At 34.8% G+C, this 15,966-nt stretch overlaps 1 protein-coding gene across 1 annotated transcript; it reads right to left on the minus strand.

Annotated features, from left to right (window-relative positions):
- Positions 1-384: 384 nt before the first annotated feature.
- On the minus strand, positions 385-3,711 carry LOC108983332 (protein FAR1-RELATED SEQUENCE 5-like). The gene is made up of 7 exons (XM_035683488.1): positions 3,587-3,711; positions 3,357-3,420; positions 3,134-3,256; positions 1,650-3,020; positions 699-1,499; positions 520-606; positions 385-438 (listed from the first exon to the last, which is right to left on the minus strand). Exons 1-7 carry the CDS (start codon positions 3,709-3,711, stop codon positions 385-387), a joined length of 2,625 nt encoding a protein of 874 aa, XP_035539381.1.
- Between the last annotated feature and the right edge of the window lie 12,255 nt (positions 3,712-15,966).

Raw genomic sequence — 15,966 nt, forward strand, 5'->3', positions numbered from 1 at the left:
AGGTTCTCAAATAAATAAAATTTATCAAATCCACAACTAATTTAACAACTAATTTATCAAATATATCCATTACAAGAAACGTACTAGGTTCTCAAATAAATAAAATTTATCAAATCCACAACTAATTTATCAAATATATCCATTACAACACTATCCCGAAGCACACCATACCTTCAATAAAACCAATCCAGATGTTTTTTATCAAATCCAACAAAAAGTTTATCCTAGAACCCATCATTGCAACGGTTGTGATTCATCTAATCCAAATTGCATCTGTAAATAATAAACAACAAAATAATATTATTCAAGTAATATATATTACTATATTATTTGAAAAAAAAGCTATGAACCACTTACGCTTTCTTAACTCTGCATCAATATTTCTCATGGTTCGGTTCCAATAACGTCTACAGCCACACTTTCTCTTTCTGGAATAGCCTGCTGAAAATTAAACGTAAATATATAACCATTACAATGGAAATTAGTAATAACTTTATATATAAACCGGAGCGAATATACCATCTCAGAAGAGCCAAATAAATTCCTGCATACTTCTACGATCGGTGTATCTCCTCTATCCACTACTTGGGTATGTCCTCCATCCCGCTAATGATTGATTTAACAAAAGAAATTAAAATTAAATAATGGTTCTTCATCAACAAAATATAAACAAAAAGCGGGTATTAAAATATCATCACCTCTTTACGCTTCCCCTTTGCTGGTGCTTTCTTGGTCTTTGCTTTAGCTTTCCGCATGTCTATCTCCATCCTGGATGCTCTTCTTAGAGATGGAGGTCTGCCTTTACCCCGCACAACATGCGGACTACGTACTTCCCTAGAACCATCGACCGTAGTGTCCTTTGCCGTACTGTGAACATTGGAACCAATTTGAGTCATCGATGGGGGTTCTTGATTGGCACGATACAAATCAATCATTGCATATAACTTAGTGCTCGCATCTTCATAATGCTCTCTCGAACCCGATGCGAGAGTAATCATCTTATAACAGATATTTAAAAGACTTGAATATCTATTACAATCTGCCCGTTGTTCCCCTTCATCGTATCTGCTGTGGATTAATGTGTATCGCCTTTTAATATCTTTCCTCCATCGATCTAAAATGTACATTTCTGGCAAAAATTTAATATCGTTACACCTGAATACGGTCAAAATATGCCGACACAATAACCCCCTCATCTCAAATAATCCACAAGAGCACTTTGCAACTGCATCCTCGCCACTAAAGTTCACAAAATGGGTAACCGGCTTAGTGAACTCTTCTAAGATGATTACCTCATCCTCTACCATATATGTCTTTACTGCACCTTCACTTTTATGTAACTTTGGATTCAAGTCAATGATGCCGTTGACTTGCTGCTGAACTTCCTTAAACTTAGCATTCGTGTACAACTCTTGAAACCTCTTTTCAATCGGGGATCTAGATATACAGGGGATTGTGGCATTAAATGACTGGAAGTCCGCAAGATTTTCATTCTCAATCTTTTTTTTCAACGCATTATCAAATTGGTCTACAAATTCCTTCAAGTTTGTTCTAGCATGAACATAACCATCAAAAAATGCATTCATGCTCTCGCTTCGCTGCGTTGTACTCATTCCAGCCCAAAAACACTCCTTCAGAAAGGCCGGTACCCAATGTTCACACTCAACATATAGGCTTTGCAACCACGCATTCTCATGTAAGTTGTAAGTGTTAATCAACTCATCCCAACATTTCTCGAACTCATCAACAAGTTGGGTGTCATAGACACATTTCATCAATGCATTTTTCATGCCAGTTTTGTACGAACTATATGAGCCAAGCTTCTCGGGGACTTTCTTTAGTATATGCCAAAGACAAAATCTATGCCGGGTTTTTGGGAAAACAATTACGATAGCATTTTTCATCGCTCTATCCTGATCAGTGATAATAGCCTTCGGAGCCATACCATCCATGCATTGCAACCATGTCTCGAATAACCACACAAAGGTCTCGGTATCCTCACTGGAAATCAGGCCTGCCCCCAACAAAATTGACTGTCCATGGTGGTTTACACCAACAAATGGTGCAAAGGGCATCCCATATCGATTCGTTAGGTACGTGGTGTCGAATGTGACCACGTCACCAAAATCTTGGTACGCTGCTCTACTACGAGGGTCTGCCCAGAAGACGTTTTTTAACCTCCCCTCATCATCTATATCCATCATATAAAAGAACCCAGGATTTTTGTACTGCATCCGTAAAAAGTAATCCCGGAGCGCTCCAGCACCACCTGCTCCAAGTCGTAAATGTCTGGCCTTGTCAATATAATTACGACAATCCTTTTCCAAAAATGGTAGGTTTTCAAATCCACCTGCGCCAACAACAAGAGATCCGTAACTCTTATTCGTTCGGATGCCAGCCAAATCATTTGTATCAAGGACCCTTTTTACGGCATCACTAACTTCTCTATTATATCGAAAGAAACGGGATTTCTTTGGACTGAGACCGTGGTTATGGATATTATGTACTGTCGTCAACCGAAGCACACCATCTTGCCTTAAGGCATTAATCTTTGCCTTACATTCAGTTTTCCCTGTCGGACGTGGGTTGGCAACATTCAACGTCCTATTCCGGGCCTTCCCACCGCGGGCACAAGCAAGGGTAACATATCTAACAGACTCATCTTCTCCCCTCTCAGTCCGTTTCGTCATCACCCCAAACCCGCATTTCTTACCATATTCCTTATAATAACTTAATAAATCTTCAAATGAATTAAACTCCATTCCCGATTTTGGCTCTTCAATTGTATCATCATCATCCACTTGGACATTCTGAGATTTCTCAGCACTGCCATCTCCAGGTTCCATAGGACTTGGTCTATCCTCAGTACATTCTTCAGCTCTAGGGGATCCACATGGCGCTTCAGTTTCCCCACCATCAGGTCTATTATCCTCTGAATCAACTATTCTGCTTGTGGCAGAGCTTGTATTGCTGATAGGAGCCGGCGGTTCCATGATATGTTGAAATGGATAACCAGCATTCTACAATAAATACAAAAAGTTTGCAATTAAATTCCTACAAATAAGCCAACTTATTTTTTTTTAATAGGTGCAAATAAACCAACTTATTAAGAATAAATCCTAATTATCATCACCTGTATGTTGATTGGATATTGGTTGCCAACCGGATATGGTAAAAAACTCGGTGACCACGTAGGCACTGGTCCAAAGTAACCCGGCATGTAATTTGGGATATTTGGACTAGTTGATGGTATGGCCTAACATGTCATTAGATAAAGTTATTTATGTATTTTTGAAATAAATATCGACTGAACAATACCAATGCCATTGATATATTAAATCGTATAACATACATACCTCGGATGGGGGATTTGAGCTAGATAATGTTTGCGTACTGGGCTGTTCTTTTTCATTTCCCATTCTGAAAATTAGTATAAATTAGCTATTAAACAGCTGCCATCTGTATGTTTCAAGCATCTCAAACACTTGAATTTTTTTTTTTTATTGTATCTATATGATGTGCATATGTTGCTTCCCCTCATAAGAGGAAAATAAAGATATTTTCTAGGTGAAAACTATGCAAATACTTTTGTTTATCAGCAGGTACAGCTAAAACAAAGATGTACATCACATATAACCCAGTACCAATACCCACCATTAAGCTGTACATCACATATAACCCAGTACAAAATCCAAATCCAACGAATCTCATTGATTATCTTCCAATACAAAATCCAACGAATTATACTTTATCATCCAAATCCAACGAATCTCATTGATTATCTTCCAGTTGATCTCCTTTGTTTTTCTTAAATATGTTTATTGGGTACTCTGTCTTTGCATTGTAGTTTGATAATTTTATGTACAAGCATCTTCCATTTACACAAATAAAATTTACCCTCGAGCCGATGCTTGGTTACAATCAATGAGTTAAGTTATAAATCTGACCTCTGTTTTTGGGTACTGTTCTGATACGTGTTTGGTGTTGATCAAATAACAAATTGGTAAATTTTCATGCTAATAAAATCCTTTGACTAAGTTGAATACCACTTTTTATGAACTAGTCAAAAACCTTGCGGTTATTGGATTTGGGAATGCATACCCTTTTTCTGCTGAAGAAAGAAAAGAAAAGGGCCAAAAAATAATAAAAAACTAGCAGACAAAGAGATCCCAGTTTATGGATCCAAAGCAAAATGGATCTGTCGTGGGCCTCGACGTGTCGGGGCTTTCCAATGTTTCCATCACATGCCACCTCTAGCTCTGGGTCAAGCGATGCTGCCGTATATATAAGATTTCGAAAAAGCTAAAAGTTCTGGGTTTTTGCTTCATCATGTCGATGGCCATCGAAAATGCACATATAATCACTATAACCCAGTACCCATTAAGCACATATAATCACATACAAACACAAACTAAAACCCACCAACGCCAGTTTATAGACCTCGACTACCCATAGGAGAAGACAACTAAAACCAACCCAGAAAATGGGAAGTAAAATCCCACAAATAAGAAGCAAATGAAGATCTCTTACCCAGAAGAGAAGACCGCAAGAGAAGAACGTGGAAGAAGACCGCGCGCCGCAGCACAAATCTGGGTTTGGGGGGCTCTGGTTTGGGGGCTCTCTGCTTTCTTCAAACCAAAAGAAAAAGAATTCCCTCCTCCCGCGTGCGTGAGTAAATTTCGTTTTCGGCTTCTTTTTTTTTTTTTTTAATTTATCGACTGACGTGGCAAATGCCACGTCAGCCGCGAAGCCGCCCCGGGGTTACCACCCGGTGGTATATAGCAGAACTGTTTTCTTAATTTCCATTGTTTTATTGATGTGAGTAAAAAAGTCTATCCTAAAATTTTTCACACTTATTACATTATCTATAAGTAAATTGACTTTTATATTCAAATTAAGTTTTATTTACATCATTAATACTAATTTCATTTAATATTAATTTCATTATAAACATTGCATTACAAAATTTGTGTTATTTTACAGGAACATTTGTCATATATAGAAAATATTGCAGCACAAGCTTCACAAAAAGAATTGATGATTCAACTTTATGTTGACCCTGACCGACTCAACCAACAGCAGCACAAGAATTTCAACGTCGTCTCTATTGATCCTGTACAGGATGACATAAAATGATGAATCATAGTACAAACATCAAACAACCACATGTTTTGAACTACTGTTTTTGTTGAACTTTTATTAAACTTATCACAGGAAGCTTTGTTAAAATTATGAATGTTATAAACATATATTGGATTGTATGATGTTTTGAATTAATGTTTTTATTTTTTTCACTATGTCTTAAATTATTAAGTGAAATTAATCAATTTTATAAAACTAGGCAAACGTGCTTTGCACGTTGCTCTGCCTAGTATATATATATATGTACGTACTTATGAAGGTGGCAATTAGTTATTACAATATTCCCTTGCATCCTCACCTAATTAAGAAATCTCAAAGCAGCAATATATAATAATAGGCACCATTAATATATGAGATCATCATGAGGTGCATTTATTTCGTTTCGTATTGGATCTAATGATCTCTTCTTCATCAGCACTTCATGTACTTTTCGGAGATCTCAATTGGTAGACCACTCGGGAACACCAAGCCTGGCCTTCGAATCATTTTCTCAACTCCTCCATTTATTTTCCACCTAAAGTATAAATATATATATTTATATATATATTATTAATTAGTTACAAACAAATGGAAAAATAAAAGAGTAAGAAATATTTTTTTTATCAATAAATAAGTACTCATACTTATCGTATGCCATATTTTAAATAATTGCCATTTAAGTATTGGTTATATTAATATATAAAATTATTTAAAACTTGTCACATTAATAAGCTGTGCATGATGTGTAAAAATGTTTAAATCTAGCTCGTAAAAAGGGAAGAAAAGGTTGAAAAACTTCAAGTAAATATAAAAAGAATTTAATTTTGTTGCGATCTATATATATATATATATATATATATATATATATAATATACATATATGTATTTTGTGACCAAGTAATGAATAATATATGGCCATTTGGAGCTTCGCAAAGTCGGCTCCCACGCAAAGTCACACACCACCACCGAACGCCATGAACGTTTTAGACCCTGCATGCAATTCTTTTCCCTTTTTTTTCCAACATTCCATTTTGAAGAGAAAATAAAATTAGAAAAATATTCAATATTATAAAATGAGTAATTAAATTAACATTTTTGCAGTAATAATATAAATTAAAGGCAAATTACATAAATATAAATATATTAATATTATACATACCTCTTATTTTTGGGGTATATGTGGAGACTGGTTTTGGAGCTGAAAAAATATTTGCTGAAAGTTGGCTCGACATTTGACTCGAGCCAAGTTCGCTCGACTTCGCTCGACATATCGCTCGATCAAATTTGAAGTCCGAGAGTTCGCTCGACACTACTCGAGCGAGACACAAACCCTAGTGTTCGCTTGACACTCCGCTCGAGCCAATGTTCATTTGGTTGTTCGCTCGAGTCGCGCTCGACAGTTCGTTCGAGTGAAGTACTCAGTTTTTGCCACTTAGGGTTTCCAGCGCCACTCACTATATATATGTCATATTAGACTTATGTTGGACGGGTTGAAGCATATTTTGAGAGAGAACAATTATCTTGTGAGTGCATATTGTGTGAGAGAGTAAAAAGCCCTAGAGAGTGTGAGTTGAGATTGAGTGATTGTAATCTCCTCTGGTTAATAAGATTTATGCAGCTCCTGTGGACGTATGCAATTTGCCGAACCACGTATATTGTGTGTCGTGTTCTTGATTGTGTTGTTTTTACTTTATTTGTCATTGTTTGTGTGTGTTCTTTGCATAGTATTTCACAACAACTGGTATCAGAGCCAAGGTCGGATCTGAAGGAAAATGATGGTTGGAGATAAAGTGAACGCACCCGGGATCGAGAAATTTGACGGCACTGATTTTGGGTACTGGAAGATGCAAATTGAGGATTATCTCTATGGAAAGAGGCTCCACCTTCCATTGTTGGGAAAGAAGCCGGAGAGCATGGATGATACTGAGTGGGCCCTGTTAGATCGACAGGTTCTAGGTCTTGTTCGGCTGACCTTGTCCAGAACAATGGCACACAATGTCAGTAAGGAGAGAACCACGGTGGATCTCGTGGCGACTTTGTCAGGTATGTATGAAAAGCCTTCTGCGAATAATAAGGTGCACTTGATGAAGAAATTGTTCAATCTGAAGATGTCTGCAGGTATGTCTGTAGCCCAACACTTGAATGAATTCAATACGATCACAAATCAACTGTCTTCTGTAGAGATTGTGTTTGATGATGAGATCAGAGCATTAATTATGTTGGCATCATTGCCAAATAGTTGGGAGTCCATGAGGATGGCTGTGAGTAGTTCAGCCGGTAAGGCAAAACTGAACTACAATGACATACGTGACATGGTGCTTGCTGAAGAGGTATGTAGGAGAGACATGGGTGAGTCCTCGGGTTCTGGATCGGCCCTGATTGTTGACAATAGGGGCAGAGGACATGGCAGGCCAAGCTCCAAGAGTAGGGGAAATAGCAATACGAGATCTGAGCAGCAGATCACGTGCTGGAGTTGTGGCAAGCCGGGCCATATCAAGAGAAACTGCAGGAATCAAGAAAGTTCTGATGATGATGCTGTGAATGTAGTGGTAGAAGAAATTCATGATGCCTTACTTCTTATAGTGCACAGTCCGATTGATGATTGGGTGTTAGATTCAGGATCTTCATTCCATAGCACTTCGCATCGAGAAATCATGCAGAATTATGTTGCTGGTGATTTTGGGAAGATGTATGCGGCTGATGGAGAGGCATTGGATGTAGTGGGAGTGGGTGATGTGCATATCACACTTCCAAACAGTAGCGTGTGGACTTTACAGCAAGTCAAACATGTTCCAAATCTGAAGAAAAACCTGATCTCTGTGGGACAGCTTGATAACAGCGGTTTTGCAGTAGCGTTCTTTAGAGGAGCTTGGAAGATCACTAAGGGTGCGCTGGTCCTAGCGCATGGTAAGAGATCTAATTCTTTGTATTTGACATCAGGATCCAATGATATGCAGGGAAATACAAGAGTGCAAAAATGCAAACTTGATCGCGCGAAACATGTGAGGAAGCCAAAGAGGGTCAGCTTTGCCGTTCCTCATAAAAGCCTAGGAAAGTTGGCTAAGGTTGCCAAGATCGGTTCGAGACCGGATACTCCTAGTGCAGTGGGAGTTGTGAGTCGCCCTAAGGGCAATGTATGTGGAAGACTGAAGTCGGGCTTGACTTCAGTGCGTTTTCTAGCTTGAAGACGGGAGCTGTGAGCTGCAGAGACAATAGGGCTTGGCTGGAAACAGTAGCTGGCATGTGGAGACCCAGTCTCCAAGTGGGAGATTGTTGGGGTATATGTAGAGACTGGTTTTGGAGTTGAAAAAGTATTTGTTGAAAGTTGGCTCGAGCCAAGTTCGCTCGACTTCGCTTGACATACTGCTCGATCGAATATGAAGTCCGAGATTTTGCTCGACACCGCTCGACACCGCTCGACACTCCGCTCAAGCGAGACACAAACACTAGTGTTCGCTTGACACTTCACTCGAGCCAATGTTCATTTGGTTGTTCACTCGAGTGAAGTACGCAGTTTTTGCCACTTAGGGTTTCCAGCGCCACTCACTATATATATGTCATATTAGACTTATGTTGGACGGGTTGAAGCATATTTTGAGAAAGAACAATTGTCTTGTAAGTGCATATTGTGTGAGAGAGCAAAAAGCCCTAGAGAGTGTGAATTGAGATTGAGTGATTATAATCTCCTCTAGTTAATAAGATTTATGCAGCTCCTGTGGATCTAGGCAATTTGCCGAACCACGTATATTGTGTGTCGTGTTCTTGATTGTGTTGTTTTTACTTTATTTGTCATCGTTGGTGTGTGTGCTTTGCATAGTATTTCACAACACCCATCGCCATGGGTTAAATATGTGGGAACCAGTGTACACATCTGGGTTTAGATTTAGAGCAGATGGAACAACCATGACTTACCAACCTTCAGGAATTGTATATCCTGCAAAACAAAAACAAAAATGTGTTCTGATCTTCACAACTTTATTCAAGCTATTCAAGTTATATCTACGAGAAAAATTTTAGTTGTGACTAGTTATTTCTAACGAAAATGATTATTTCCTACCAAAATGAGTCTATTTTATCACAAATAGTCATTATCGTCGCAAATAATCCGTCACAAATGCCTATTTTTCTTGTAATATAATATATATATATATATATATATATATATATTATTCAAGCTATCTATGTTGATTTGGCAAATTATAAGTGAATTATATCTTAGCCATTTATATAAAGAGGAATTCTATTTGCAGTCCCCAAGTGAGGATTGCGTGTGCAGACCCATTGATATATTTCATTAAATAGAAATTATTGTAATTTGAGAGGGATATTATTGTAATTTTAAAAAGCTTTTAAAGATCATAAAATTATCCAGGCTTGCATGCATGAACAATCTCAAATGGGAACTGTACATAGCATTACTCTTATATAAATGATGATCATGATCACATGAATTAATCATTTAAAATTAATGTGCAAGCTAACGATTGCATTGAGATGATTAAATTTAAGATGAAGACCATCATTTTTTTACGAGTAGTGCTACATATACTTATAATTTTTACTTATATTTTTATTTACAAGACTCATTTTATCAATTTTGTTTTCAAATTCAAATTTTGAATTTTAAATTTTATAACTTCTAGCATATCAATTACTGACATGTGGAGAAATAAATTTTTAACAAATTTTTATTAAGTACAATAGCAATATTCTTTTTCTACTTACCCTTTCACTTCCACATCTTTTACGACTTTTCTAAAAATCGCCAGAACAATGTTTGCCAACCTTACCATTTCATTAATAACATGCAAATTAAAAATTGATAACCGTTTCATTTGATGATTAAATGAAGTTCTTTTTATCAAAAAAAAAAATTAATAACCGTTTCATTTATAAAAATTAAGTTTATTATAAACAAGAGAATACCATAAAATTCAGTGGATAAATCGTGGTTTAATTACAAATTAGTTTAATAATAAGCACTACGTACTCGTACGTACCATATGTGTAAAAGTCATTGACTTGAATTCTTGCCACGTAATTTTAGATGTCTCATCATTACGGTTTTTCAGAATTTCCTCATGCTCTTTCTGCCATATGAAATACGATCATTTCCTTCAATTAATTAATATATATATATCATTCCTCCTATATATATATATATATATATATACACGTATATATGTATAAAAGATATTGAAAACATTACATTAAAACATATTTTTGTCCGCTAGTAAGATATTTTATGTGTATTTAATTTTGATATTGAATATATTAAAGGTTCTGAAAATTCTATTCTTGACTTCCTTACCAGTGAATTCTTACCGCAAACATGAGCAAAAAGAAAGAAAAAGAAAAAAAAGATTGTTGTTCCCCCTCCTATTCTTTATGTTAAGCTCATAAAAAATGAGTCTGATTCACCTTTAGATATTGCAAACCACCCTCGGTAGTATTCCAATTGTTAAACCTGCTTCTTTTGCTTCAACTGTTTCTACCCCTTATGATCCTTATGCAAAACCTATTCCATATGTTAAAACTACTCATTATTTCACAAACCCTACTTCAAAAATTGAGTATCGAGAGAAATCCAGAAGGTATGAAAGTGTATTCAATATCAAAATCAAATACACTTAAAATAGTTTGCCAGCGGGCAAAAATATGTTTTGATGCAATATTTTCAACATCTTTTTCTAAAACATATTTAGCATTTTTGCAATCAATGCGTAATAAAAAATTTTTGTTTAATAAATCAATTTGAAACTTAGAAATACATAATACCATAGATAGGATTTCTTTTTTAATAGTACTATAATTACGCTATGCAATATTCCAGACTCCAGAATGGAATTGAACAATTTGTTCGGCTGAGCTAGGTGAAACAATTTGTTTAAGAATGACACCATAACCAATGTCAGAGGCATCTGTTTCAACTATTTTAAAAGAACCAGATGTAGGATTATTATTTGCTATGAATTTCAATTTTTGTTGTTGCCATGATTGATTCTAGATCGGATATGAATTGTATCCAGGAAGGATTAATACATAGTAATTACTATGAAAAATCTACTGAGAGATTATTTACGGCAAATGGTTCTCAAATGAAAATCATCTATGAACTAAATACTGTTTATATTTGCTAGGATAATGTTTGTTTTAAAATTCCTTATGTACTTTGTCTGACAAAGTCATATTAGGAATTCATTTTATTTATTCTTTATATCCATTTCTTTCTGACAATGATGGTATTATTACCGACCCTTTCGAACAGAAAGTTAAATTTAAATTTGCTTCAAGATTTGAAATTGATACTGACACAAGTTTGGAATCTTTGATTTTTGCAAAAAAAACAAACATTTGAATTTCTTTCAACAGAAAATAAGATTCAAAAAAATTTCTGAACAATTGTCTAGTACTTTGCTTCAATAAAAAATTGATGATTTTAATAAGCGCTTGATTACTGATGTTTGTTTCGATCTTCCAAATGCATTTTGGTATAGGAAGAAACATGTTATTTCTTTACCTTATATTAAAGATTTTTGTGAAAAAAATATTCCGACTAAAGTACAACTTATTCAAATGAATAGCGAGACTTTGAAATTTTGCAAAAAAGAGATCAATGATTTACATGTTAAGAAAATTATTAGGCCCAGTAAGTCTCCCTGGTCTTATGCTGCTTTTTATGTCTAGACAAATGCAAAGATTGAGAAAGGAACCCCCCGCCTAGTCATTAATTACAAACTCTTGAACAAAATCTTAGAGTGGATTATGTATCCTATTCCCAATAAGAATGACCCAATTCATAGGCTTTATGATGTTGTTGTCTTTTCTAAGTTTGACCTATAGTCAGGATTTTGGCAAATCCATATTAGTGAGTCTAATAAGTATAAGACTGCTTTTACTACGCCTTTTGATCACTACGAGTGGAATGTAATGTATTTTGGTCTAAAAAATATTCCTAGTGAATTCCAAAATATTATGAATTATATATTTAATTCATTTACCCACTTCACCATTGTTTACATTGATGATGTTCTCATATTCTTCAAATCTATTGATGAACACTGGAAACATTTGCAATCGTTTCTAGATATCATTAGATTAAATGGTCTTTTTGTTTCTGCAAAAAAAAAAAAAATCAAATTGTTTCAAACTAAGATTAGATTCTTGGCTACGACATTTCTGAGAGCAAAATTAGACCCATCAATAAATTTGCTGACAAATTTCCTAATGTCATCCTTGATAAAACCCAGTTGCAGAGATTTCTTGGTTCTCTTAACTATGTTGCAGAATTCTACCAAAATATGAGGAAACAATGTCGCCCATTATTTGAAAGGCTACATAAAAACCCTCCTATCTGGTCAGAAATTCATATTAATCTTGTTAAACAAATCACGACAGAAGTCAAACTGTCTCATGTCTTGGTATTCCTATATCTAGTTCTTTTAAAATAGTTGAAACAGATGTCTCTGACATTGGTTACGGTGGCATTCTGAAACAAATTGTTTCACCAGGCTCATCTAAACAAATTGTTCGATTCCATTCTAGAGTCTGGAATACTACACAGCGTAATTATAGTACTATTAAAAAATATATCTTATTTATAATACTATGCATTTCAAAGTTTCAAAGTGATTTATTAAACAAAAAATTTTTATTACGTATTGATTACAAAAATGCTAAATATGTTTTAGAAAAAAATGTTAAAAACATTGCATCAAAACTTATTTTTGTCCGCTGACAAGCTATTTTAAGTGTATTTGCTTTTAATGTTGAATATATTAAAGGTTCTGAAAATTATATTTCTGATTTCCTTACCCGTAACTTCTTGTAGCAAACATGAGTAAAAAGAAAGGAAAAGGAAAACATATTGATGTTCCCCCTCCAATTCTTGATGTTAAACTCATAAAAAATGAGCCTGTTTCACCTTTAGATATTATAAACTGGTTTACTACCCTTGGTAGTATTCGAATTGTTAAACCTGCTTCTTTTGCTTCAACTGTTTCTCTTCTTATGATCCTTATGCAAAACGTATTTCATCTGTTAAAACTACTTAGTATTTCACAAACCCTGCTTCATCTGTTATATATATATATGATGTTACGTACTTCTCCATTTTGTTTCTAATGAAGGGAGGGATGTTGCGAAATGGATGAGGGGCGAAGAACTGCAAGGTTTCACCGATAATGGGAAAGCCCATAGAACCAGGAGGAAGCTTGCCATTGCACTTGGGGTTAAGCCACATGTAAACCCAGTGACTAATCCCAACTGCAAGTAAAGCAGTAAGGCATAGAATAAAGAACCACATGATCATGATCAATATCTTTAAATATTGCCGAGTAGTACTGAATCAATGGCGGTACTTGAGTTCCAAAGCTGGGGGATGAGCTTCTTTATATTGGCAAAAATGGTGTAGCTAGCCAGGCTTAACTACATACATACGCTATTACGTGGACATGGGTACAGCCGTGAACGAGAGTAGATTATATTGATAATCTCTTCTTCATGATTCCGTCATGTTTTATTAGACTGAAAAAGCAATCTTCCACTTTATAAGCAGGCCTTTCACAAGTCTCTCAATCCAAAATATTTTCATGCATGGCGGCTCTTCTCTTGATTTATGGAATTTGGACTATACCCTATATTAGCTATGTCACTGTAATTGATGTGCTAATTACAGGGGCCCTATCGTGGGCCTCTCTTGTCCATCCGATGCTTCATTTGTGGCATATTGCAGAATCTCATCTTTAGCAGTACTGTTGAATTTATTCACCAAGCATGTGCCATTTTAAAAGGTTTTTAAGGGCGGTGAGATTGGCCGGATCCCCAAATATTGCATGATATATAATCATGCTCGAGCGATCTAGTAAATCACAAACGACACTTGAATATTGCCATGTCAGCACCGTCTCATGCATTTGATTGGCTAGTTGGTCGATCGAAGATCGAGGATTGGCGAATGACAAGAAGTTGGTTAGCGTACTCGCTGGATATTCTTGGTCTTTGATGATCACCCTGCCACTCGAAAGGGGTGATCATCAAAGACCAGCCAAAACCTGCTATCATGATGTGATTAATTATAAATATCGTGTTCCCCATCCCATTTTGATTCCACTCTAATCGATGTGATCTCCTAATTGAGTAATATCCCAGCAATGATTTAGAATAGATTAAATCTTTCTAATTTCTTAACCCTCTACACTTCACAATATGTTTAATTTTTATTATTTTTTTCTTTTATCAAATATTTATTATATGAATAATAAATAGAAAATTTTAAATAATTTTAAAAAAATAAACTCAAAAAAAAATTTAAAAAAAATTAAAAAAATTAAAAAAAATGTAAAGTATGAAATATGGTGGACGTTGTGTAGCAAAACTCGAATAGAATAATCCAAAAGCTAGACTTCTCCTACTTGTTCATGATTTTATAATAATATATCTCACTTCTTTTCAAAAAAAATTACGCGACGCATGTATATCCCAATATTATATCTAAAATTACTCTTTAATAATTTCCAACTCCACCTTTCATTGTAATAAAATTATTTGTCCATAAAAAGTTATAAGTACCATAACTTACACTCCACTTCTACTGCCACCATGTTTCTAATTAGTTTCTCTTGATTAGGTAGCTGATTTAATTAGTAGTTTGACTTAAGCTCTCACAACTACTGTTCACACCTATAACATCGATGGTGATGATGATGTGTACTGGAGGAGTTGTTGGTGATTTTGACCAAAGATTATCGAGATGATTAGGAGTAAAAGTCTCTTAATTATAGCTAGCCAGAAGATCAAGACTAGACAAGAAAAAAGCGTCCTGGGTTTGAAAATTGATTACACCTAGCTAGCTAGCTAGCTAGCTTTCACCAAACTCTCATTTGGTGAGTTACATCCAAGAAAAGAAAATATTAAAACACAAAAAAAAAAAACCAAAAAAAAAAACAAAACAAAAAACAAAAGCAAAAACAAAAACAAAAATAAAAACAAAAACAAAAACAAAAACAAAGTAGGAAAAATGAAAAGGGAAACAATTATAAAAGAGCTTTCCCATTTTACCTAAATTCTGATCTGTCATGGAGCACTTTTAGGAGTTTGAGGAGATGATTGAGGTTGATGATCATAGCATGACAAAATTGAATAATCAAAGGCCTATTTCTCAAGCAAAAAACTAAAATCTTGTTTTCCGTTTGCTCACATATATGTATATATACACATACTAATAGAGGCGCAATGTGCGATGTACGTTTACCTAATTGGGTTTCTTGATTATTTTATAGAAATTTCTTCAGAGGAATATTAAATAAAGTTAAACAACAAAATAAGTTATAAATCTTTTTTTTTTCTCCATCGTCATTGTAGTTTTGGGCCATATTGAACAGGACCAATTGAGACAACATAGAAATTTTTGTGTTGTTGCTGGTTTAATTTGTCTGGATCTGCAACAAGTTGAATCATCTACTTTTTTTTTTTTTTTAACTTGCAATATCATGTTTTCTATAAATAATAAATGCTCATGTAGGTCCGTAGGATTCTGAATCCATACAGTGCTGTCGGTTTCAGTCATTTCACGTCGACATCGACGACTAGAACGAGATATTTGTCTTGAAAATTTAATTATTGTGCGAGTCTGAAAAAGGCAATTCAATTATTGTGTAAACGGACCAAACTACAGTCTCCGCTCTAGTCATCTGAGATTTACTATTAATTATAAAATTTTATTTTTTTATACATATATTTTTTAATATTTTTTAAAAAAATAAAAAATATTATAATATAATTAAAAAATATTTTTTAATCATTAAATAAAAAAATTTTAAAAATAAAAACGATAAAGTGAAGTTAT

Source organism: Juglans regia, chromosome 12 (assembly GCF_001411555.2).
Source record: "Juglans regia cultivar Chandler chromosome 12, Walnut 2.0, whole genome shotgun sequence".
NCBI lineage: Eukaryota > Viridiplantae > Streptophyta > Magnoliopsida > Fagales > Juglandaceae > Juglans > Juglans regia.